The sequence below is a fragment of the Mustelus asterias genome, chromosome 10, assembly GCF_964213995.1.
Source record: "Mustelus asterias chromosome 10, sMusAst1.hap1.1, whole genome shotgun sequence".
NCBI lineage: Eukaryota > Metazoa > Chordata > Chondrichthyes > Carcharhiniformes > Triakidae > Mustelus > Mustelus asterias.
In genome coordinates, this window is record NC_135810.1 from 67,644,651 (window position 1) to 67,670,453 (window position 25,803).

The 25,803-nt window shown below is 41.4% G+C and overlaps 1 protein-coding gene and 2 non-coding genes across 3 annotated transcripts in view; 2 read left to right on the forward strand and 1 right to left on the reverse strand.

Annotated features, from left to right (window-relative positions):
* The window catches only part of dlg2 (discs, large homolog 2 (Drosophila)), a 945,868-nt gene that overhangs the window by 474,940 nt on the left and 445,125 nt on the right, over positions 1–25,803 (forward strand). Inside the window, exons 11-13 of the mRNA XM_078221879.1 lie at positions 377–546; positions 3,659–3,795; positions 5,243–5,387. Of these exons, the coding sequence (XP_078078005.1) occupies positions 377–546; positions 3,659–3,795; positions 5,243–5,387 (452 nt within the window). The remainder of the gene's footprint in view (positions 1–376; positions 547–3,658; positions 3,796–5,242; positions 5,388–25,803) is intronic.
* Positions 11,515–11,705, forward strand: LOC144500123 (U2 spliceosomal RNA). Its single transcript, XR_013498924.1, has one exon. It is a non-coding gene; the product is annotated as a U2 spliceosomal RNA (small nuclear RNA).
* LOC144500179 (U2 spliceosomal RNA) lies at positions 15,161–15,352 on the reverse strand. Its single transcript, XR_013498951.1, has one exon. It is a non-coding gene; the product is annotated as a U2 spliceosomal RNA (small nuclear RNA).

Sequence of the window (25,803 nt, forward strand, 5' to 3'; positions counted from 1 at the left end):
TCGTCCTAGCCGAATGACAATTTCTTTTGAGTTAATTTTTTATTCTTGAGAATTTTGATGTAATGTTTCTACTGAATTAACAAAAAAGAACCTAGTAAATATATTACCTTCCAATTTGCATAAGTAACATTATAGAAAATGACAACCATTTTCCAGTAGTCTAACAGCATTATTTCTTCTATTTTGGCTAATATCCAATGTGGAATTGCATGTGAAGTAATGCTAATAGTTAGATTCTGCTTGATAGAAAACATTATTTCAGATTATTTAGCTGTGCCTATTTCTTTCCACTTATTTCCGAGTATATAGATACAGAGATTAAATTAAGAAAAACAAATAATTTTATGTGACGGTAGATTTTCGTTTTGCTATTTAGAGTCAATGACTGCATTCTGCGGGTGAATGAATTTGACGTATCTGAAGTGTCACACAGTAGAGCTGTGGAGGCCTTGAAAGAAGCTGGTTCAATTGTGCAACTGTATGTGCGTAGACGGAGGCCTGTTTTGGAAACTATTACAGAAATAAAGCTCATAAAAGGACCCAAAGGTAATCTTCAAATAAACTGAACAGAATTACAGGAATCATGATTTAAAAATGAAGTCCTGAAGTCTTATAAGTGGAATGTCTTAAAACTTGTTGAATAGTTTGAATTTTTCCTATGAGGATCAAATGTGTCAGAAATGTGTTCTTGGAGCATCTTATGATGTTTGTAAGTACTAGTGTGTTGTCTCTAAACCTCCGATGGTGGGGTTTTCTGGCCATTTCTGCCGGCAGGATCTTCGGGTTCCATTGACGCTGACCACTTGTCATGGGTTCCATAGTGAACAGTGGGAAACTCCACTGCAAAATAGTGGGGGGGGGGGGGGGGGGGGTAGATCCCATCCCATCCCATCCCATCCCATATGTTGCAATAAAATTTCTCTACATATATATTCCACTTCTATTGCCATAAATGTCAACATTCCACTTCCCTTCCTAATTTCTTGCTGTACCTGGATACGAATTTTTGTGATTTGTGTACTAGGACACTCAGATCCCTCCAGACCTGAGTCTGTAATCTCTCTCCATTTAAATTACATGCTGCTTTTCTATTCTTCCTGCCAAAGTGGACAATTTCACACTTCCTCACATGATACACCATCTGCCAATTTTTTGTTCACTCACTTAGCCTATCTATATCCCTTTGCTTGATTCCTTACTTCCTCTTAACTTACTTTGCTACCTATCTTTGTATCATCATCAAATTTAGCAGCCATGCATTCAGTCCTTTCACCCAAATCATTGGGATAAATTGTAAATAGTTGAGACCCAACTCTGATTCCTATGGCGCTCCACTCATCACATCTTTCCATACAGAACATCGTCCATTTATGCCTATCCTCTGTTCCAATCAGCTAACCATTCCTCTATCCATGATAATGGGCGGAACCAGACCAAAAATGGCAAAGTGCCAGTTTTCTCTCCAGGTCTTATGGCACTTTGTCAAGAATAAAACGGGGGGAGGGAAGGTGTGTTTCACACTGCATGTAGAAGGATGGGGCCTAAACATGCTGGTAACACCCAGCTGCACCCTTCAGCGCAAAAATTAACCTGCTCCCCACCCCACCACGGAGATAATGTACTTGTAACACAAATATATAAACTTAAACTTGGGCCTCAGGGGCTCCCACCCCCGCCCGTCCATGATGAGAGCCAGCATCACTCCCCCTTGTCCCCGTGATCAGAGCCAGCATCTCTTTCTTCCTCCCCACCCCCCAACTCTGCCACCACCGACTTCAAGTACAACATATCCACAGGTTCCCCTTTATCCAATTGGTGGTTACTTTCTCAAATAATTCTAATGAATTAGTCAAATATGATTAGTCTAATACGATTTCCCTTTCACAAATCCTTGTTGACTCTGCCTGATGACGTTGAGATTTTCAAAGTGTCCTGCTATAATCGCCTTAATAATAGCCATCAGCATTTTCCTTTTGATAGATGTTAATCTAATTGGCCTGTAGTTTCTTGCTTTCTGTCTCCCTCCTTTCTTGAATAGAGGAGTCACAAGTCATTATTTTCCAATCCGATGGGACCTTTTCAGAATCTAGGAAATTTTGAAAAAGTAAAACTAATTCACCTACTACCCCAGCAGCCAGTTATTTTAAGATGTTCAGATAAAATCCATCAGGATCTGGGGACTTGTTAGCCTTTAGTTCTTACATTTTTTCAATACCCTTTCCGTAGAGATTGTAATTGTTTTTAATTATTCCCTCCTTTTCGCCTCCTGATTCATAATTATTATTATTAGAATGTTACTTCTTTCCTCTACAGTGAAGACAGATGTAAAATAACTGTTCAATTCATCTACCATTTCCTTTATTTCCAGTATTAATCCCCCAGACTCACTCTCGAAAGGACCAATGCTCACTTTTCTTTTCAAATACCTGTAAATTCTTATGATCTGTTTTTATATTTCAAGATAGCTTTCTCTCATATCTTAATGTCTCCCACTTTGTTAATCTTTTAGCCATCCTTTCGTGTACTTTATATTCTATCCAATCTTTTGACCTGCCACTCATCTTTGTGGAATTCTATGCTTTTTCTTTCAATTTGAAACTATCTTTAACTTCCTTAGATAACCATGGGTGGTGCATCATTTCCTGACCTTAATGTATCTATTTTGAATATTCTGTACTGCTATATCCCTTAACCTAATTTCTCAGTTCACTTTAGTCAGCTGTCTTCATGCCCTCATAATTGCCCTTATTTAAGTTTAAAACACTAGACTTAAATCCACTTTTCTCTCCATGAAACTGAGTATGAAATTCAATTATATTATGATCACTGCCAACTAGGGGCACCTCCACTATAAGGTCATTGCACATTACCAAATCTCTTTTGTTGGCTCCAGAATGTGCTGCTCTAAGAAACTCTCAAAACACTCTATAAACTCATCATCCAGGCTACCTTTGACAATCTGATTCTGAGTCAAAATTACTATAAGTGCTGTTTGCCATACCATTATTAATGCAAATCATGGCTGCAATGTTTCTGGCCCCACAGAGCTATTTCAATTATGGTTAATATCTATAACATTATATGACCATAAATTTTAGCCCATTGTTTATTTCACTCCCTTTGTCAAGCAAAGTTTCAAAGAGAAAAATATGAGAACTTTGTTGACCGCCTTTAAAAAGAAGCCAGTAAGATCCATTAAATCTTAATTAATTGATATATAAATTATTTATGAATAATCAGTATTAAAATAGTACCTTGCCTTTGACATAGCTTTAAAGATAAACTTTTTTTGTTGAAATGTGATCAAAATCATAGTTTTTGCAAATGTCATAAAAAATTAAGCTAACATTGCAATGTTACATTTTCCTTTTGTGTTTGATATGCATGTCTGTTGACTATTGATGCTCACAGTGCTTGATTTATTACATCTGGTGGTGAACTCAGAGAAAAGTAAACAAAGCAGTAGAAAGAGCTGGCAGCTGGAGCTGAAGCATGAAGTAGATATTTTAAAGCACTGTAAACAAGGTCCCTACCTACAAATAAACTAATGCCATCTCAGCATTGCTCTGATATACATAAAATAGATAACACATTTATGGGAAACAGCATAAATTGCAATAATTGTATGTGCTAAACGATGTCTTTGTTTATGTTGTAGGTTTAGGATTCAGTATTGCTGGTGGTGTGGGTAACCAGCATATCCCAGGTGATAACAGTATATATGTTACAAAAATAATTGATGGAGGAGCTGCACAGAGAGATGGAACATTACAAATTGGAGACCGACTCCTCATGGTAAGGAATAATATTTTTATCAAATTTGATTATATTTTGAGCCTTGTGTGTCTTCATGTTAAGACATAAGAATGCTTTTTTACATTTAATGTTGCAAATGATTAGGAGATTACTAAAGGCTGGATTTCTCTTTCCTAGCAATTTAGTGCTCCCCTCTTGTGAAGGTCCAAACTCAAGTTAAAGACAAAAGTAACTTCCATATGGACAGGATTTTCTGACCATTCCTGCCAGCAGGAACTTCCTGGGCGACCACCCCCCACCGTAGGCTCCGCGGCAATGGAGGCTGTGAACAACAGGAAACCCTGTTGACGGCAGCAGGACCAGAAGATCCTGCTGCCAGCCAATGGCAGGTTGTCTCCACCGCTACAAAACACGTGTGGGGAGAGGAAAATATCCTGCACAACATCTTTTGCATCCTCAAAAAATCTCAAAGTCTTTCACAGCCAATGTAGCAGCCAAGATCCCACAAGAGCAGTGGCATGAAGGACCATGTTTCATGCTTTGGTAGCCTTGGTTGAGATATAAATGATGTCCAACTTCAGAGTATGATTCCATAATTGTTGACAATCTTTCAGTATTTTGCCTAAATTGCCATTCTCTTGGGCTGTTAGTTGGCTTGAGGTGAGGCTTACGCCTCCAGAGGAAGACTCTACTCTGAGCTGCTGACTAATCATGTAGCTCGAAGCTCTCTGTTCTTAGCAGTATCATAAGGGGATGTGACTGGTTTCCTATGGCAATTGTCAATGCAAAGGTGAATGGGGGAGGTATTGAGGGCCCAGCCTGGCAGGTCCTGGCAAAGAGGGGCATGAGTGTAGTGACGAGGAAGTGGACAGTGTACAGGTGTAATGCAGGGTTCAGAAGACCTCCAATGGGGACAGGGGATCCATAAAGGAGATGCGAGCTCCTTTGCCCAGCCACCAGACAGAGCAATGAAAGCTGCTGGGATGCAGACTTGCAGTTGATTTCCGCTTGTCTCAGTAAAATCTCAATGGCCTTAAGGGGAGGCCTTAAGTGACCATCCATTGCCCTAGGAATGGATGGGCCACCAGATGCCTACCATGCAATGGGTAAAATTGCAGTGGGGGCAGGGGTAGTGGGTAGGTGCCAACTATGCCATCCATGGCATGGCACCTAATTTTAGGGTCCCCTCCACCTGCCAACCACAGGGGGATGTAAAATAGCCGATGTGTTGTATTTGTCCACTGATCCAGTTGGGTAAAACCCCAGATGCTGGAGCTACTCCAGAAATTTATTTTAAAGAATTCTTCGATAGTGAAGCTTGAAACAATGGTCTCTACTTGTTTTGCATGGTACACAAGTTCAGTAAGAAATTTTATTTTGCCAGTTTGTACCTTCTCATTGAATACAGCACAATTAAGGAGATGTTTAAATTTTAATGTTGAACATATCTCTGGAAATGGTCACACAATTGTGTCTTTTTAAAAAGGTAAATAACTACAGTTTGGAAGAGATAGCCCATGAAGAAGCTGTAGCAGTGCTGAAACACACAGCAGATGTGGTCTACCTTAAAGTTGGAAAACCTACTACTGTTTACATAAATGACCCTTACGGACCTCCTGATATCACACACTGTAAGTGAATCTTTTTTATTGCTTTTAATCATAACATTGCATTTTCACTCTTAAGTTTGCTCAGTATTTTATCTCACAATTACTGTCATTCTCTGTTATTAACCACACAAGTAAAAATATTTAGCTATCTTTCCATAGCATAGTTTTTTAAAAAAGATACACTTTCTTCCATCAGCTGTTTCCTCCTCAAGGTCCCTTTTAAGAATTTGTACTTCTGAAATTTGCAATTAACTTTATTTTTTATAGCATTTTATTCGTTCAGGGTTCAAAATCTGGGCAGTAATGACATCAGAGAGTACTCCTTGGAGGGTGACGGTTATAGAATCGTTGAATGAAATAGAATGAAGGTGCAATTCTTCATCCAATTATGGTAGTAATTCAGCTGGCTCAGCAATGCCTCTAAGCTGGCACAAGACCTTCATGATGTGGAGATGCCGGCGTTGGACTGGGGTAAGCACAGTAAGAAGTCTCACAACACCAGGTTAAAGTCCAACAGGTTTATTTGGTAGCAAATACCATAAGCTTTCGGAGCTTACCATAAGCTCCGAAAGCTTATGGTATTTGCTACCAAATAAACCTGTTGGACTTTAACCTGGTGTTGTGATCTTACTGTGACAAGACCTTCAGACAGATCATGTAGCAATTGTTATTTACACCTTTGTAGTAAAACAGAAAATGCTATGCCAACCATGATTTTTTTTAGAAACAGCTTGACTTGAAATGAGGTGCAGCTGGAAACCTTTAGAACCTGATTTTAATTTTTTGCAAGTGAATGGGTTTGAGTCAGTTATAATCTCACCCAAACACTGTCTAGTTGTTTGCTTACAACCAGTCAACCAAATGAATGAAATACAATGCATCACTTGATTTTATTTTGTTTACATCTCAAAGAATTGCTTATTATGATTCAGTAACAGTTGCACTCTTCTTCTTTCATCCTGTTCCCATTTTACCAGGGGTCAGTGGCGGATTTATAGTTAGTGGGGTCCTGTGCTTAGCTCTCATTATTGCTCCCTACCCTGGGATGCCCCACTTCCCTGATCAGAGGTAAAGATGTTGTCAAGACCATCTAGGTGCTTGCCATTCCCATCACACATGGGACTTGGTCCCAAAAATAACTCATGGACCCAATACTTTCCATTTTAACTATGCAAATACTGCATCAGTTCACACATCCAGTTTGAATGTTTTGTTTTATCATTACTGACAACCAGTGTTAGAAATGATCCTATTTTAAAGGTTCAGTTTTTTGATTTTGAGGTTGGACTGAGAACAAAAATCCCTACCTATTCCTATCTGGAAACTTAATGAATCCCAGGATTGTCCCTGCAGAATGTCAGACCGGTCAGTCTTGACAAAATACGTTATGCAGGATTCTCACTGACCGCTGATAAAAGATTTATAAGTTGGAGAGACCACTGCAAATTAGCCAACTGCTGATTCTTGGCCTGTTAAAACTTAATCCAGCTTCTCTTGGCTGAGGTCACTTGGGAACTATCATTTACTGATCCGATTTCACATTAAGAAGATGCGACTTGAAAAACAGTAGGCGATGACTCTGCGTGTGTGGCACATGTTATAAGCCCAAGATCTGAACTGTGTATGAAGAAAGTGGACCTGCTTCTTTAAAGTCATCATTAATAGCTCCCCCCATATAGAGGGCATCCATAGAGTGTCAAGTATTATAGATATATACTGGGGAATATAAGCATGGGCATTGTAAAATGATTTGTCTTCTGTGTCTAAACCTCATGCTTAAGATAATATTCCACTGACTGGAGTCTGTAACAATGATCAGCATTACACCACCCATGATTTGATACTGCTGGTTTTGTCATTACACTGGCAGAATTCATTTCCTTTGTGTTCACTCTTAATGTTTTGATGGTCCTTACCTGCAGAACAGAGGTGCTGACCCATTGCAACATTGCTCTCTACCGTCTGCTATGCGGGTTGTCAGCAGTGAGCTGCCCTGTAGTTTGGTAGTATTGAGTCCTAGGCACACAAGTGGATTTGGAGAGCGTTTCAGACTGGGCTGTTTGTGCAGCCAAAGCTATTCCGTCTCACTTCTGACTGATCAGAGACTCTGCTTGTGGGTGTTATCAGAATGTGGGGCTTGGAGTGGCTATGATCAAACACTCGGCCAAAAAAACAACTCACACACTCCTCTGACTAATATTACACAAGCAATGGTCCATGGTGCTGCAGAGGTAAACTCCTTCACTTCGTCTGCAGGGCACAGCTCACCAGGCAAGAACTCACAGAATGGCAGGTCATGGAATGACACACGCGCTTGGATGGCTCAGACAGTCAGAATGGCACCACGTATGTAAAATAACAAAAACATCTCAAGTATCTTACACTCAATCCAGGCTCACAGTGACACAGAATGAGTCCAGTCAGACTTTTAAAACACAATCAACTCTTGACTGGAGATCTGCTCGAAAGCTTCACTTGTGCCTATTTGAGCCCTATGAGCAGCAAACACAGAGATAAATCAGCCGGTGATTGGCTGAATAGCTTCACTGTATTTTTTGAATAGCAGAGCCGTCAAGTCAGTCAGTTGTGACTGTGCTGGAAACCCTGGAATGTCAGTTTATATCTCGTGGCACTATAGGGGCCTTAAGAAGCATTAAAAAGCTCTGCCATTCAGTAAGATGATGGCTGATCTGATTGTAATGTCAACTCCACATTCCCACCTACCCCTAATAACCTTTCGCTTCCTTGCTTATCAAGAAACTATCTAGCTCTGCCTTAAAAATATACAAAGACTCCACCACCTTTTTAGGAAAACAGTTTCAAAGACTCTGAGAGAAAAAAATCTCTCTGCATCTCTGTCTTAAGTGGGCCACACCTTATTTTTAAACCGTGATCCTAGTTTGAGATTCTCCCACAAGAGAAAACATTGTCTCCACATCTACCCTGTCTAGACTCCTCAGGATCTTATATGTTTCAATCAAGTCATCTCTTACTTTAGTGAGTGCAAGCCAGTGTTCAGTGGCGTACCACAGGTCTGAGTTGGGTCCCCAATTATTCGTCATTTATATAAACGACATAGGTGACTATGTGCGGGGTAGGATTAGTAAGTTTACAGATGGCACAAAGATTGGCCGGGTGGTTAACAGTGAGGCTGAGTGTCTGAGGGCTACAGGAAGATATAGACAGAATGGTTAAAAGTGGCAGATAGAATTTAACCCTGAAAAGTGTGAGGCGATACACTTTGGAAGGAGTAATTTGACAAGGAAGTATGCATTGAACGGCATGATACTAGGAAGTTCTGTGGAACAAAGGGACCTTGGTGCGTTTGTCCACAGATCTCTGAAGACGGAAGGGCATGTTAGTAGGGTGGTAAAAAGGCATATGGGACACTTGCCTTTATCAACCAAGGCATAGATTACAAAAGCAGGGAAGTCATGTTAGAGTTGCTTAGAACTTTGGTGAGGCCAAAGCTAGAGTAGTGTGTGCAGTTCTGGTCGCTACATTATTGGAAGGATGTGATTGCACTGGAGGGGATTGAGAGGAGATTTATCAGGATGTTGCCTGGGATGGAACATTTTAAGTTATGAAGAGAGGTTAGGTAAGCTTGGGTTGTCTTCGTTGGAGCAGAGAAGACTGAGGGGTGACATCTCAATTGATTGAGATGTACAAGATTATGAGGGGCATGGACAGAGTGGATAGGGAGCAGCTGTTCCCTTTAGCTGAAGGGTCAATCATAAGGGAGATAGGTTCAAAGTGAAGGGCAGGAGGTTTAGGGGGGATGTGAGGAAGAACATTTTTAACCAGAGGGTAGTGACAATCTGGAATGCGCTGCCTGGGAGGGTGGTGGAAGCGGATTGCCTCACATTTTTAAAAAGTGCCTGGATGAGCACTTGGCGTGTTATAACATTCAAGGCCAGGTTCTGATAAATGGGATTAAATTAGAGGTTAGGTGTTTCTTGGGGTTGGTGCAGATCTGATGGGCCGAAGGGCCTCTTCTGCACTGTATGATTCTATGATTCTAACTCTTCTAAACTCTAGTGGATACAAACCTAACTTCTCCAACCTTTCCTCATAAAGCAACCTGCCCATTCCAGGTGTTAGTCGAGTAAACCTTCTCTGATGCATTTACACCTTTCCTTAAATAAGGAGACCAACATTCTATTTGTTTTCCTAATTACTTGCTGTACCTGCATTCTAGCCTTTTGTGATTTGGACACTAGGACATCCAAAACCCCTCTACAATCTCTCACCATTTAGATCATTTTCTTTTTTATTCTTCCTACCAAAATGGACAATTTCACATTTGCCCACATTACACTCCATTTGCCAGATCTATGGCCACTCATTTAATCTATCTATATTCCTTTGTAGCCTTATGTCACCTTAACAATTGACTTTCCTACCTATCTTTGTGTCATTAGCAAACTTAGCAACCATAGCTTCAGTCCCTTCATCGAAGCCATTTATATAAATTGTAAAGATTTAAAGCCCTAGCACTGATCCGTGTGGCACACCACACATCACTACCAACCAGAAAAACATCCATTTATGCCAACTCTGTTTTCTATTAGCAAGCCAATCTTCAATCCATGCTGATATATTACCCGGTATTTTCAAATCCCCCATGATAATTCAGTACTTTTCTGACAAGCTCCCATTATCTCTTCTTTTATACTCTGTCATATGGTGTAGTTACAATTAGGGGGCCTGTACACCATTCCCACAAGTGATTTCTTGCCTTTGATTTCTCATCTCAAATCAAACTGCTTCTATATCTAGATCTCCTGAACTTAGGTTATCCCTCTCTAATGTGCTAATACCATCATTAATTAACAGAGCCACCCCACCTTCTGTTCTTAACTTCCTATCCTTCTTAAATATCATAAACCATTCAATATTCAGGTCCCAATCTATGTCATCCTTCAGCCATGTCTGTATAATGGCTATCAGATCGTACTTATTGATTTCTATTTGCGCTAACAGTTCATCTATTTTGTTTTGAATGCTATGTTTATTCAGATACAGAGCCTTAAGTATTTATTATTATCCTTATTTATTATCCTTTTATTATTTTTGTGGCACCTAACCTTATCTGCTCACACCATCCTTGTCACTGTCCCCAACCTATCCTGACACTGTCCCCTCCAATTATCCAAGCCATTTGTCTTGTCCCCTGTGTGGCCCATCTAATGACACCTTCAGCTACTAAACTCTCACCCTGAATCTGCTACCCTATAGCATCCCATTTATCCCTCTTACTGTAACAGTGCCTACTACCACCAGTACCTTGAGTTCTCCACCCAGAGTCCAACCGACCCCTTTCTCCAGGCATTCCCCACATTCCCTGGACATATTCACCAACCTTCTCTGGTAAGTCGGTCTCCCCTGTCCAGCCTTGGTGTAACTTGTGAAATCTTGCAGTGATACTCTTAAAGGTAGGCAACATCAGCAGCTATGTACCTCAAAGTCATTGGTGAAGTGAAGCTCGCCAGCTCCATGCTGTTAGAGTTCTGCTATCATTATGCCCCAGCAAAATAAATTTATTCAGTTGAACTTATCATCAGTTTAAATTCTCAACTAACAGAGATTTTAAATCATTGTAAGAGTTGAAGTCAGCTATGCCAACTATTGACTTGGTCTTAAAGGAATGTATCCACCTTCTTAGGAGTATTTAGACTAAACAATAATGTCTCAGTATAAAACATATATAGGTATATTATAGCAAAAATTAACTCACTGAAGAGTTTAGCTCCCTCAGAACTTAGAATCCGATAAGGAAGAATTCTTGAAGAGTTAGGGTCCTTGAGGTTTGCAGAATGAGTCTACAACTTTTATCGTGGTTACCTAATGATACTTTATTATCAGCTTAAATCTTGGATTACATTGTAATAATGTTTTGAATATTACAGTGTAAATGTAAGATAAACTAATGAATCTATGTATAAATATAAAGTACAACTTTACTTCAAAGTCAATGAAAGTTTCAAATCCAATTAGAAAATCATGTATGTTACTCAAACAAATAACAACCAGTTTTTTATACTCACAATCAGAAGTATAAAGTGTAGTTTTCTGCCTTTGTCTCAGCTTAAAAGGAAACTGTATAAGGCCCCGACTCTGATAGTCCGCAAAGCTGACTGATTTGTTAACCTCAGTCTCGGCCTTTTGGCTAAGATCAAGTGTAGTATCGACATGCTGTACTTGGTTGAAGTCATAAGGTTACATTGTGGTTTCATTTGAAGCAATTTTTAAAAGCGGCATCTCAGCCTTTTGGCTAAGATGCAAATGAGATGAAGCCTTGGAGGAGGTGCAGTGCCTACTCTAATCAGCTTGGATCATGTAGATCAAGCCCAAGCCAAGAGGTGAGAGCCCTGTCTTGTCAGCTTGGGTCGGAATGTCTCACTTGATGAGTCTCTGAATTGGACTTGATTGGACTGAATTGGATTTATTAAAAAAAAAATTTGTTAACCTCAGTCTCTAATTTTAAATAATCTGTTGCATTTAGGATAACCGAACAATTGTCTGTTTTACTATTAGACTTCTTTGCTTGAGTGTTTCTTCAGGATAAAAAGATATGTTTTTCTGAAATGCAGCTGCAGCATTATTGTTTGTTTCTCTGTCTGGAAAAGCATTTCTCAAAGCCTTTGTGTCTGTGTGTATGTGTGAAAATAATGTTATCTCTCTCTACCTTTTGCAAAGGATTTTTAGGTATATCCAACTGAATTATGTTTTGAACCCTTTTATTGCCTGAGTCAAATGTGTTAAATCCTTAGCAATGCCACTTATGTACAGTCAGGTAACAGACCATTTACTGGTGGGGAACATAATTTGGAGGGGTAATGTAATTCTGGCCAGTTGGCCTTTTAGTGAACATTCATAAAATGTATATGAATGAAAATGTGGTTCCCAACATATATCAGTGGAAACGTGAGCTGTCTTTCATCCACGCTCAAAGTCAGGAGAACAAAATTCTAAACTAATTTCTTGCCGGCAGGGAATTGGCTTTTCCCATCACACCAAAATCTGTGCCCCTGCCTGCCACAATTCCCATTACTGATGGGAGTGGAAAATTCCGCACGTAGAATCACAGAATGGTGCAACACAGTAGGAGACTATTTGATCTATCATATCTGTGCCAGTTTTTTGAGAGAGATATCCCTTTTGTCCCATTCCCCTGCTCTTTCCATACAGTGCAGGAATTCTTTTATTTTCATTTATCCAGTTCACTTTCAAAAGTTTTTTTTTAATCCACTTCCAATCATTTTTCAGGCAGTGAATTCTGAATCATAATAATTTGCTGCATATAAAAATTATCCTAATTTTTCTGCTGGTTTTTGTATAAATTACCTTGTCTTCTGGTTACCAGCACTTCTGCTCCTGGGAATAATTTCTCCTTATTTACTCTATCAAAACACTTCATGATTGTGAACAATATATCTATCAACTTTCACCTTAACTTTCTCTGCTTAGAGGAGAATAAGCCCAGTTTCCCATGTCTCTCCACATGGTCTGATAATATCCTGATGAAGTCCTTAATTCCTGGTACTGTTCTAGTAAATTTCCTTCGCTCCCTCAGCAAGGTTTTGGCTTCTTCCATGAAATGCAGAACCTCAAATTGGCCACAGTACTTCAGTTAGGATCTAACTGGTGTTTTATAAATATTTAGCATGATTCCTTGCCTGTATGGCATTTTACCAGCATTCTTAACTCATCCTGCAATTTACAAAGGTTTTTGTACATGTACTCACAGCAGTTTTTGTTCCTGAAGCCTTTTCTTTACAATTGTACCTCTAATTTATTTAGCTTTCCTGTATCTTGCTAATGACATGAATCACTTCATACATCTCTGTGTTAAATCTCATCTGCCATATGTGTCTGCCCATTTCACCGGTCTTTTTATTTCTGCATGAAGCCTGTTACTATCCTCCTCACTGTTTACTATATTTTCAAGTTTGTGCAGTGGCACCAAAACTGGCCTCCGAGGGACACCACTATACATTTCCCTCCAGTTTGAAAAGCAACCATTTGACACAATTCTCTACTTTCTGTCCAATAGTTAATAAATATGCAATCATTGTCAAGGGATTCAAGTTTGCAACAGGCCTGGTACTTTATCGTACACTTTTTGAAAGTCAAGGTATCACTGAACTACATTTATCCACTCTCTCCATTACTTCCTCAAAAAAATCAAACAAGTTGATCAAACATAATGGGTCCGATTTTACCATCACGTTGCGCCTATTTTTGGGTGCGAAAACTTGGTAAAGTCGGGCGTGAGGCGAGTAGTGCGATCCGTGCCCACTCCGTGCCGGTTCCCCCTTTACCAAGGCTCAAAAGTGGCTGCGATTGGGACTGTGCCCAAAATGGGCGCGACTGCCATTTAAATGCATTTGCATGCATTTAAATTGACTTAATGGGCTGCACGTCAAACCTTAACGGCACTTCCCCCTTTACCGCCATGTTCGCCCAACCAGAATCAGCGCAAAACAGACATGTTCCGCAAAAGTCCGATTCGGGCGCTGAGATCAGTGGGAAAAAGGGGGTTCCCTGCCACTCGGCCTGAGATCAGTCGGGGGGGAGGGGGGCCCGCTGCCACTCTGCCTGAGATCAGTGGGGGGGAGGGGGAGGGATTGGTCTGGGTGGTGGGGGGATAAAGGGGTCACTAATGTTGTGGGAGTGGGACAACGTCTGGGGAGGCCAGTGTGAGGCATTAGTGAGCCTGGGAGGGATATGGCAGGGGAGCTGCATTCTATCTTTTTTTTTCTGCGCATGCAGTTGGAGGTGCCAATCGGAGCTGCAGGATTTCGGAAGCATTAAGCCCTGCACACAGGTTCCTGTAGCGCGATTCGGAATTGCTGATATTTTTGCAGGCAGAGTGCATATGGGGGCGCCTGAGAATGGGTCCAGAAGTCGGATATAAAACACTCAGTTACAAGTCCGCCCAGCATATAGAATCAAAATGGTAAAATAGGGCTTAAATCCATGCTCTCTTTCATTTAATCCATTTATTTGGGGCCTTGCCTTCTCAACCAGGTCTTGTAAAGGGTTAAATAAAGATTTTTTTACGAGGGGGGCTAATGGGGTTGGGGATTGTGGGTTGGGTATGATTATTTCATGGAATCTTTATAGCGCAGAAGGAGCCCATTCAGCCCATCAACCCTGCACTGACAACAATCCCACCTAGGCCCTATTCCCATAACTCCATGTACTTACCCTGCTAATCCCCCTGACAGTAAGGGGCAATTTAGCATGGCCAATCAACCTAACTCGCACATCTTTGGACTGTGGGAGGAAACCGGAGCGTTGGACGAAATCCATGCAGACACTGGGAGAATGTGCAAACTCCGTTATGTATTAGTTGGTTGTAGTTGTCCTATAAGACATAGGAGCAGAATTAGGCCATTCGGCCCATCGAGTCTGCTCCGCCATTCAATCATGGCTGATATTTTTCTCATCCCCAGTCTCCTGCCTTTTCCCCATAACCCCTGATCCCCTTATTAATCAAGAACCTATCTATCTCTGTCTTAAAGACACTCAATGACCTGGCCTTCACAGCCTTCTGCGGCAAAGAGTTCCACAGATTCACCACTCTCTGGCTGAAGAAATTCCTCCTCCTCCTCTCTGTTTTAAGGGATCGTCCTTTTAGCCTAAGGTTGTGTCCTCTGATTCTAGTTTTTTAAAATTTATTTATCTAATTCAATCAAATCAAGTCCAATTCAGAGTCTCAACAAGAGAGACATTCCCGATCCAAGCTGACAAGACAGGGCTCTCACCTCCTGTCTTGGGCTTGATCTACATGATCCAAACTGATTGGAGTAGGCATTGCACATCCTCCAAGGCTTGATCTCATTTGCATCTTAGCCAAAAGGCCGAGATGCCGCTTTTAAAAATTGCTTCAAATGAAGCTAAAATGTAACCTAATGACTTCATCCAAGCACAGCATGTTGATACTACACTTGATCTTAGCCAAAAGGCTGAGAAACGGTTCTAGTCTTTTCTACTAATGGAAACATCCTCTCCACGTCCACTCTATCCAGGCCTTGCAGTCTCCTGTAAGTTTTAATAAGATCCCCCCTTCATCCTTCTAAACTCCAATGAGTACAGACCCAGAGTCCTCAATCATTCCTCATACAACAAGCTCTTCATTCCAGGGATCATTCTTGTGAACCTCCTCTGGACCCTTTCCAAGACCAGCACATCCTTTCTTAGATACGGGGCCCAAAACTGCTCACAGTACTCCAAATGGGGTCTGACCAGAGCCTTATGCAGTCTCCGAAGTACATCCCTGCTTTTGTATTTTAGCCTTCTCGACATGAATGCTAACATTGCAACTGCCTTCCTAACTGCTGACTGAAACTGCACGTTAACCTTAAGTGAATCTTGAACAAGGACTCCCAAGTCTCTTTGTGTTTCTGATTTCCTAAGTCTATGCCTCCATTTCTCCTTCCAAAGTGCATAACCTCACACTTTTCCACATTGTATTCCATCTGCCACTTCTTTGCCCACTCTCCTAGCCAGTCCAAGTTCTTCTGCAGCCCCCCCCCCCCCCGCTTCCTCAAGTACTACCTGTCCCTCTACATATTTTTGTATCATCTGCAAACTTAGCAACAGTGCTTTCAGCTCCTTCCTCCAAATCGTTAATGTATATTATGAAAAGATGTGGTCCCAGCACTAATCCCTAAGGCACACCACTAGTCACCGGCTGCCATCCTGAGAAAGACCCCTTTATCCCCACTCTCTACCTTCCGCCAGTCCTCTATCCATGCCAGGATCTTACCCTTAACACCATGGGCACTTAACTTATTTAACAGTCTCCTATCCGGCACCTTGTCAAAGGCCTTCTGGAAATAAATCACGTCCACTGGTTCTCCTTTATCAAACTTCCTTGTTACCTCCTCAAAGAACTCTAACAGATTTGGTTATAATTTGGTTCTTTTAGTTGGGAAGGATCCATGATTACATTTCTAACTTTTTGGTATCAACATTAATCTTTATTCTTGTTTCGTTACTGACTTTGATAAAGTACCTAGCAAACAGAAAATGGTGGATATTATTTTCAGAAATCTGAATATGCTGCACTGAGAGATGAGGAAGAGGAGTCTCTGAGAGCAACAAATGCAAATTCAAATGATTCTTAAATCATTTTAGCCATACTTTGTTGTGTTTCTATAATGATATAAAGGCTCATAACGGATTGTGTAAACATGTTGTGGGTTCATTTGTTAAGACTAGGTACATCAGAACATTTATACAAAGGTAGAATACTTGAAGACTGCAGCAGCAGGACTATGTGTGCTGTGTTCTGCTCACAGGTCAAAGCGAAACTGAGAATGGATCACAGGACACACTTACCTTCTAGTGATGGCATGATTCTATCCCTTAAAAGTATATTACAACATTTCCTTTTTTTAAAAGATACTTTCCCCTTTTGCACTTAAATTAAATATTGCAATATGTACATTTTGCTTGGTCTGTCTACATCTAAGAATTAGGAATTTTCTCATTAATTCAGCTAGGCTGTTAGATCCAGGGTAATGAGAAGAAGTAATGTGGTCAATATTCCACTTCTCTCTCACATCCTGAAATTGCCGACAATTATCTCTCTACATGCACCACATAAGCTGAAAATAGCACTTTGAGTGTGCATGGCAGTTGTGCTTAATATACTATGCAATTGTCAAATAATGGGGTACATGATACAGTAGTTGGAGATGGCAGTGGAGTCAGTGCCATGGATATAAAAGAGGTCGGAGGACACTTTGGACCAAGAATAGATAGGAACTTCATGTGAATTCAATGGTTCTTTGTGCTAACTTGACAATTGCTCTTGCTATGCCTCACACCTCTTTACAATGATTTCAATGTCATACCTGGCCAATAGACTGTCTCTCTTGCAAGTCTTCTCATCTGGATCAGCCATGATCATGTTGAATGGTGGAGGCTTGAAGGGCTGAATGGCCTACTCCTCTGCCTATTTTATATTTTTCCATGTCAGTGATGAAGTTGCAAAGATCCAGTATGATGACTTGTCTGTCTTTAAAAATTACTGCCCGGAAATGCGTAGCTCATTGTGATAAGGCTAAAATGTCTCCAGTGCTTGTGGACATGCTGAATTGAATCAGTCCATCCATCAATTTCCATCAATGGTTTTCCACAGCTTCTGCAGTGTGGAATTTTTTGCCACTTCTTCATGTTTCCACTGGCATTTCTGCAAAAATGCACCAGATTAATTTGGAGAACATCTTCAAGTTCAATATCAGTGAAGTCAACTTGTAGATCCAAGAATATATCTTCTATTTTGCTGGGTTAGGCTATCTGCTAAGTGTCTTCAACGTAACTGTGTAGGAAGCAAGACTCTTCGACTTCAAGTTTGAGAACTATGATTTTAAGATCATCACCATGCATATTGTGTAGGTAGCATCCACAAAGGCTTCATGTTGTTGGCTGTCAAGATGCTTACATTATTTGAGGTTCCAAGAAGAATCAGACTATTGAATCCACAGTGGTTCACCTTGGACTGGATGCTTCAGCACCTGTTTTTTCAGGTACCACCTCCACACAAGCATGCCTTGTGCATAATGAAAGAGTATGTGCAAAAGGTTCTGCACAATTCTTAAAATGAATATACAGCAAATATGTATAAAGCATCTTTAAGTTTTGTGTTTGTGATAAGATGTAGCATGTTGCCAAAAGGCTACATGAAAATGTGGCAAAGCCACAACATAAGTGTACATTAGCAGTCACTCCTTTGAAAGCTAATGTTGTGTGATACTTATATTACAAGTATTGATTAAATCTCCATCAACAGCTATTGCTAAGTATAAAATTTCATGTCTAATTGACAGAAGAATCATCATTGCACTGGAATGGAGTATATTGCTGCAGTTATAAATTTCAATATACAGAAGTTAAATATATTAAAAAGCACAATGAATGAATTGAGAATTTTTTTTGTAAATTTTTGGTTAAAATCACAGAAGCTAAGCCATACAAAATCATTTCTCTGTAGGTACCAATACTGGGAATGTAAATCGCATTTATTTGCTTGATAGTAGGTCATGAAATAAGCAAAAACAGCGAACCACAATGTTGTAATTTTATATGTGAAAATAGAGTTGTGAACAGCTGTTCAATAACTTTGTACAAAACCAAATGGATGATTGGCAATAATTGATTTTAAAAAATTAAAATGAATTGCCACATGCCAAACAAAATATGTTACACCAGACTGTCCATTGTCATCTCAAATACAAAGACTGGATTGCTACAGGCAACAAGAATCGAACAATAAATATTTGATCTCAGCACTCAGAAGATTGAGTTCATACTGTCAAAAAAAATTGATTAAAAAAAATATTTATCCAACTTTACTCTCACTATTAGTACCAGTTGTCATTGATGACATTACAAGTGAAGTGTTTGACTCAATAACAGCTTCTGAAATAACCTGGGGAAAACAAGGTGGCTTGTGAAATGGGAGAGTTCTGACCTACTTGTACTATTGACAACTTTGTGTTTCACAACAGTAATTTATTTTTATACAGCACTTCCAAAGTAGTAAAACATTCCAAGATACTTCAAAGGTGCATTCCCACGGACAATTTAACATTAAGCCATATACATAGATACTAGTTTCAAATTACCACTTTAAGATAGGTGACCAAAAGCTTGGTCAAAGAGGTGGACTTTAAACCAAGACAAGGTGAAGAGACAGGTAGACAGGCAAAATAATTTACTTCAGAAATTCCAGAACTCGAGGCCTGGGTAGCTGAAAAAATTGCTGGCAGTGGTGGAACAAGGAAAATTTGGGATATGCAAGGTGCCAGATCCCAGATGATTGTTGGGCTGGGGTAGATTATAGCGATAGGGAGGTCATAGAGTGACATTTGAACACAAATGTGTGTTTTTATATCTTGCACAATGTTTCTGTCACTCCAATAGTATATGGATAGATGGCAAATCTGTAGTTGGAAATGCTGTTCAGGTTCTAGTAGTATTTCTTGGGGTGGCAGGGCAATGTCACAGGTTTGTGGCAAATTTATGTCAGTGTAGAGTCAGGGACACAATACAGTATGAAAGTGTTGTTAAAGTACTTGAAGGATATTTGTTCCATTGATTATAATGAATTTTTAACAGTCTAGTCTTTTTTTTAAATCTTAAGTTGTGCTGATAATTGCTGTTTTGGAGTTAAGTATTTTCTGACAGTAACATAGGAACATAGAAAACAAGAGCAGGAGTAGGCCACTTGGCACTTTGAGCATGCTCTACCATTCAGTATGATCATGGCTGATGATCCAGCTCAATAGCCTAATCTCACCCCCCACCCCATCCCCCCAATATCCTATGATCTCTTTTGTCCGAAGAGTTATATCCAACTTCTTAAACATACAATGTTTTCTACTGCTTTCTATGGTCGTGAATTCCACAGTCCCACCACACTCTGGGTGAAGAAATTTCTCTTAATCTCGGTCCTAAAAGGTTTACCCCTTATCCTTAGTCTATGACCCCTGGTTCTGGATTCCCCCACCATCAGGAACTTCCTTCCTGCACCTATGCTGTCTAGTCCTATTAGAATTTTATAGGTTTCTATGAGATCTCTCATTCTGAACTCCAGCGAATATAATCCTAACTGACTCAATCTCTCCTCATATGTCAGTCCCGCCATCCCAGAAATCAGTCTGATAAACCCTTGCTGCACTCCCTTTAGAGCAAGAATAGTACACAATATTCGAGGCGAGGCCTCACCAAGGCCCTGTATAATTGGACCAAGACATCCATCCCTGCTCCTGTACTTGAATCCTTGTGCGATGAAGGCCAACATACCATTTGTCTTACCGCCTACATGCTTACCTTAAGTGACTGGTGTGCGAAGATACCCAGGTCTCATTGCACGTCCCCCTTTCTCAATTTATAGCCATTCAGATCATGATCTGCTTTCCTATTTTTGCTACCAAAGTGGATAACCTCACATTTATCCATATACTGAATCTGCCATGCATTTGCCCACTCACTCAGCTTGTCCAATTCACACTGATGCATCTCTGCATCCCCCTCACAGCTCAACCTCCCAGCCAGCTTTGTGTCATCTGCAAATTTGAAGATATTGCAATTAGTTCTCTCATTTAAATCATTAATATATATTGTGAATAGCTGGGGTCCTAGCAATGATCCCTGCTGTACCCCATTAGTCACTGCCTGCCATTCGGAAAAAGACCTGTTTCCTATCTGCCAATACCATGCGCTTTAATTGTACATATCTCATCCAGCGGGAGAAAAAAACTTTATATGCACTAAAGGTTTGCCCTAAGTTCTAGAAAAGGGGATCAGAAAGTTTAACCAAAATGTTGGCTTTCTTGTGAAAATGCAGTCGCTTTGCCCAACAATCATCTGGGATCTGTATCAGAATGCTACTGTATTTTTACAGTAAAGCCAGCCTTTTGGTTGAGCCAATAGTGCATATAAAGTTTGTTTCCTGGCTGGGTGAGGTATGTTTTCTAGATTACAAAGAAACAGCCTGAAGTTTCTTAGAGTTTTTAGGTTTTCAGAAGGAGATTAGAATACTGCTGCAAGTTAATTTAATGAAGGTTAAGAATCATAGAGGTAGACTTTAACAATGGACGGCTGAGCAGCAGAGAGAATCAGCCAGCTATCCTTTTGTGCCAAATGGACATCCAGTCCATTTTGAAGGTGATGTCTCAAAACATGCTGCCAGCGGTCTCTGATAATATCAAGCAGGCCAGAGACCACCCCAACCAGTACCAAGGCTCTCGCCTCTTTCTGGTCTGACAAAAACAATTTTAAACTTACTGGTTTTTGGCCTCATTGCTGAGGATAGCTGCACATGCATTCTCTGTCCAGTTGTCTCTCAATCTCAGTTGGAGTTTTATATATGTTATTGAACTCTAAACTGCTTGTTGGAAAAGCCTGCCACTTGAAATGAGCAAGTGCTCCAGCCATCCAGGTGGTATTTTACAAGGTGGCATCAATTAGATCAGGAGTGAGACTGAGACAGTAGTTTTTTTGTCGCAAAACCAATGGAAATATCCCCTAAGATATTAATTATGATTTCATGGATTATTAATGTTACTGATCAATACTCTTTTAATATTAAATATTTTTGAAGAAATGGAATGTGATTGTCCATCTGGGCAATATATTTGCAGGGACTAGAATCTCCAATGTGTTAAATACAGATGTGTTGAACTGTTTTAAAAATACATACCTGAGGTTTCTTTGATAACGTTTTAAGTTAATAAACAGTTTTGTATTTGCGCAGGATGCAGCTTTTATTTAATCATGTGAACGACATCATTCACAGTAGCCCCAACCATATTATTAATCTTCTGTGATGCCATAGTAGAGGTATTTCTTTTAAATCAGGCCAGCACCTGATCCAAAGCAAAACAACCGCCCAAGGACGCCGCAAAGTGGGTCACATTTTATAAATTGGATCAGGTCACAGAAGAGTTTTAGTTCAGAGGTTTAGACCATTTCTTAAGGATTTAGAGTAATTATCTCGAAAGTAATTTGAAAAATATATATACCTTTTTATTTCCTAGGAGCAAGTATTTAGCAAACGGTTGATTTAATTTCATATAGCTGTCAGTGAGACTATTATCCATAGTCCCTTGGAATTTAACTTCGATAGAAAAAAAAGAGCTAGATTTAAAAAAAAGATAAATGCTGAGACAAAGGTTGCACAAAATGCAGATTAAAATAAAAATAGTTCTCCGTAACAACAACCTCGTATTTATGTAGCTCCTATAATGTAGGAAAACATCCATAGCATTTTAGAAGCATAATAATAAAATAAATAGGGTCACGCTGAAGAAAGAGAGATAATGAAGACCAGAAGCTTTGTCAAAAAGATGGGATTTAAGCAGGGTAGAAACTGCTGTCTGCTGTCTGAAGTGGAGCTATCCAGCCTAATCTAACTTTTGGTCTGTAGTTATGTAGGTTATGGCACGTCATGTGTGTGGTGAACCATAGATGGTTACCACTATGGGTACTGAACCATAGATGGTTATCACTATGGGTACTTGTACATATGTTACTCTTGTTACTGTTGGGGTTAGGGTTGGGGTGTTCCACCTGTTGGCATTGTTCTGTGGTACACTCCGGTTGGCTCCGCCTTCCTATAGGAGTATAAAGGTCACTGCACTTCCTAGTGACCCTTTAGTCTGGGATTGTATTGTTAAGCAGTATGCTCTATTCTTGTTGCTAATAAAAGCCTTTATTTCCCGGGTACGATCCAGCCTCCCGAGTGAATTAATCGCGCATCAATGTGGCTAGTCAAGTATTTTTAAAATGTGATGAGAACTTTTTTGCCTCTCCCAGTTTCACCATCCTCTGGATGGACAAAGTTCTCAACTCAACTCTAATGCTTATACAAATTATTTTAAATCTATGCCTCCTGGTTATTGACTTCTCAGCAGGGGCAATCGGTCCTTCCTATCTACTGTATTCAGGCCCCCCTTAATTTTGTGCTCCTCAATTAAATCGCTCTTCAGCTTCCTGTGTTCCAAAGAAAACAATCACAGCCTATCCAATCTTTCTTCATGGCTAAAATTCTTTATTTCTGGCAACTTCCTCTTAAATTTCCTCTGCACCTTCTCTAGTGCAAACACATCCTTCTTATAATTACAGAGACCAAAACTCTAGCTGTGGCCTAACCAGTGTCTTATGTGATTCTAACATAAGTTCCTTGCTCTTTTATTCTATGCCTCCGCTCATAATAGAAAATATCTTGTATGCTTTCTTAACTGTCTTATACACTTGGGCTGCTTCCTTCAGGGATAAGCAGATATGCACTTCAAGGCCCCTCTGTTCCGAGTATCCTCCCATTTATTGTATATCGCCTTTTCTTGTTTGCTCTCCCCAAATGCATTTCCTCACATTTCACTGAATTGAATTCCATTTCTATTTCTTTACCTATCTGACAAGTCCATTGATAACTTCGACAGCTTTCTTCCTCACTGTCAACTGCGCGCTTTTTTTTGCGTCATGTACAAATTGCTTAATCATTTCATCTACAAGAGGGCACAGATTTATAGTGAGGGGGGTAAGTTTAGGGGAGATGTGAGGGGAAAGTTTTTCACACAGTGTGGTGGGTGCCTGGAACACACTGCCAGTGGAGGTGATGTAAGCAGGCACATTAGCAATGTTCAAGGCGTATCTTGATAGACACATGAACGGGAGGTGAATAGTGGGATAGAAACCATATATCGGCTTGGTGGGCAGAAGGGCCTGTTCCTGTGTTGTATTGTTCTTTGTTCTTTATGATGTCTGGCCTTTGCTTCGTGTCACTGAGCAATTTTGGATCCAACTTGCCACTATGCCATGGATCGCATGGGCTTTCACTTTTCTGACCAGTCTGCCACGTGGGACATTGCCAATAACCTTATTAAAATCCATGTAGACTACATCATATGTGCTACCCTGATAGAACTTCATTATTAACTCAAAAAATTCAACCAAGTTAGTCACACACAAGCTTCCCTTTACAAATCCATGCTGACTGGCCCTTGATTAGCTTGTGCCTTTCCAAATGACAATTAGCACACCACTGAGGTTGAGATGACTGTCCTGTAATTGCTAATGTATTTTTTCCTTCATTTTTAAACAATGGTATAATGTTAGCAGTTCTCCAACACCAAACATATAGCTAGAGAGAACCAGATAAACAATGGTCAGAGCTTTTGCTATTTCCTCCCTTGCTTCTCTTTGGAATCTGTAATATATTTCATCCAGGCACGGTGACTTATCTACTTTCAAAAATGTTAAACCACTTAATGTTTCCTCCCTTATATCCAATATTATACACTCCTCGTCATTAACTACAGTGTCTGTGTTGTCCCCAGCTTTTATGAAGACAGAGCCAATGTGTTCATTTAGAAACATATCCAAGTCTTTCGCCACCACAGACAGGTTATTGATTTGGTATCTAATAGGCCCTACACTTTCTTGCTGCCCGCACGCACCTCCCACCCCCTGGAAATCAGGACATCCCCACAACCCCCCACGGACATCAGGACCACTCCACCGCGGACTAATGGACACCTCCCGACCCCCACGGACACCAGACCCCCCATCCCCCTCCCATGGACACCGGAATCCCCCACCCCTTCCCCACGGACACTGGGACCCCCTAACCCCCCACAGATATGAGGATGCCACCACCCTCCCCAAGGACATGGGGACCTCCCATTCTCCCCCTCCCACCCCCCCCCCACAGACATTGGGACTCCCCCATCCCCCCCCCCCCATGGACATTAGGACCTCCCTCCCACAAAGACATCGGGACCCCCCTCACCAACCCCCCCCCAACCCCGCATGGACATTGCACATTGCACCCGCCCCGCACCCCTCCCCCCTCCCCCCCCCCCCCCCCCGACATCGAGAGACCTCCCCCGGACATCGGGACACCTCCCTACGGACATTGGGACCTCCCACTCCCACCATGGGCATTCAGACCCCCCCCCCCACCCCCGCCCCACAGACCCGGGTTCCCCTCCCCTGACGATCACCCTTTCTTGCAGAGATCCCTCCCTCGTTCATTCCCTGGTAGAGTTCCCTCTCCTCCTTCCCTCCGCAGATCGCCCCCGTGACCAAGGTCCCCCCTTCCTTCCCACCCTGGCAGAGTTCCCATTCCCTCTATCCCCTGCAGAGCTCCCCCCTTCTCTCCACCCCCATCATTGCTCCACCCCACTGGCCCCACCTGCACTCCGGCTTCACCCCCTTGACATTGCCCCGGCACAGTTATGGTGCCCTGTGGGCCGTGCCAGGGTGTCCGGTGGCCAGTGCCAGCGTACCCAGCTCTGCCCCCAACCACCTGGGGGCTTTAATGGCTTCTGATATCTCGGGAGGCCGTCGGGTCTGGTGCCTGTTGGTGGCACATCATGTCATTTTTATTAAATTGACTTTGCTCCGATATGATTGGGAGATGCCTGATCTTACCACCTCACCTCACCGAAAGGGTGTCCCGATCTCTCAATGCACTGGAAGAACCAGCTCCCACCCCCAACAGACATCTGGACCCCCCTCCTCATTGGTGGCATGTTTCCTCATCCCCTCCCCGAAATGGATTGCCAGCAACAGGGCATTGGGGACCTCCCAATGGGTCCCCCTACATGAGCCCTGAAATGCCCCCATCATTCACCCCGTCATGCCCCACCCCGTCATGCCCCCCCCCCCCCCCCCCGCTCCCCCTCTGGCCTTACCCCTTTGACACCATGCTTGACACCCTGAAAGGGCCCACCTGGCAGTGCCCACTTGGCAGTGCCCACTTGACCCCAACCATGGTGGGTTTCAATGACATCTGAACAACCCAGGCATGGCCATCACGCCTGCGCTTGTAACTGATGGTGGGGCCTGGCATGGAACTTCAAAAATAAATCACGCTGTCTTTCAGGCTGACAAATAGCAGAGTAACCAGTGC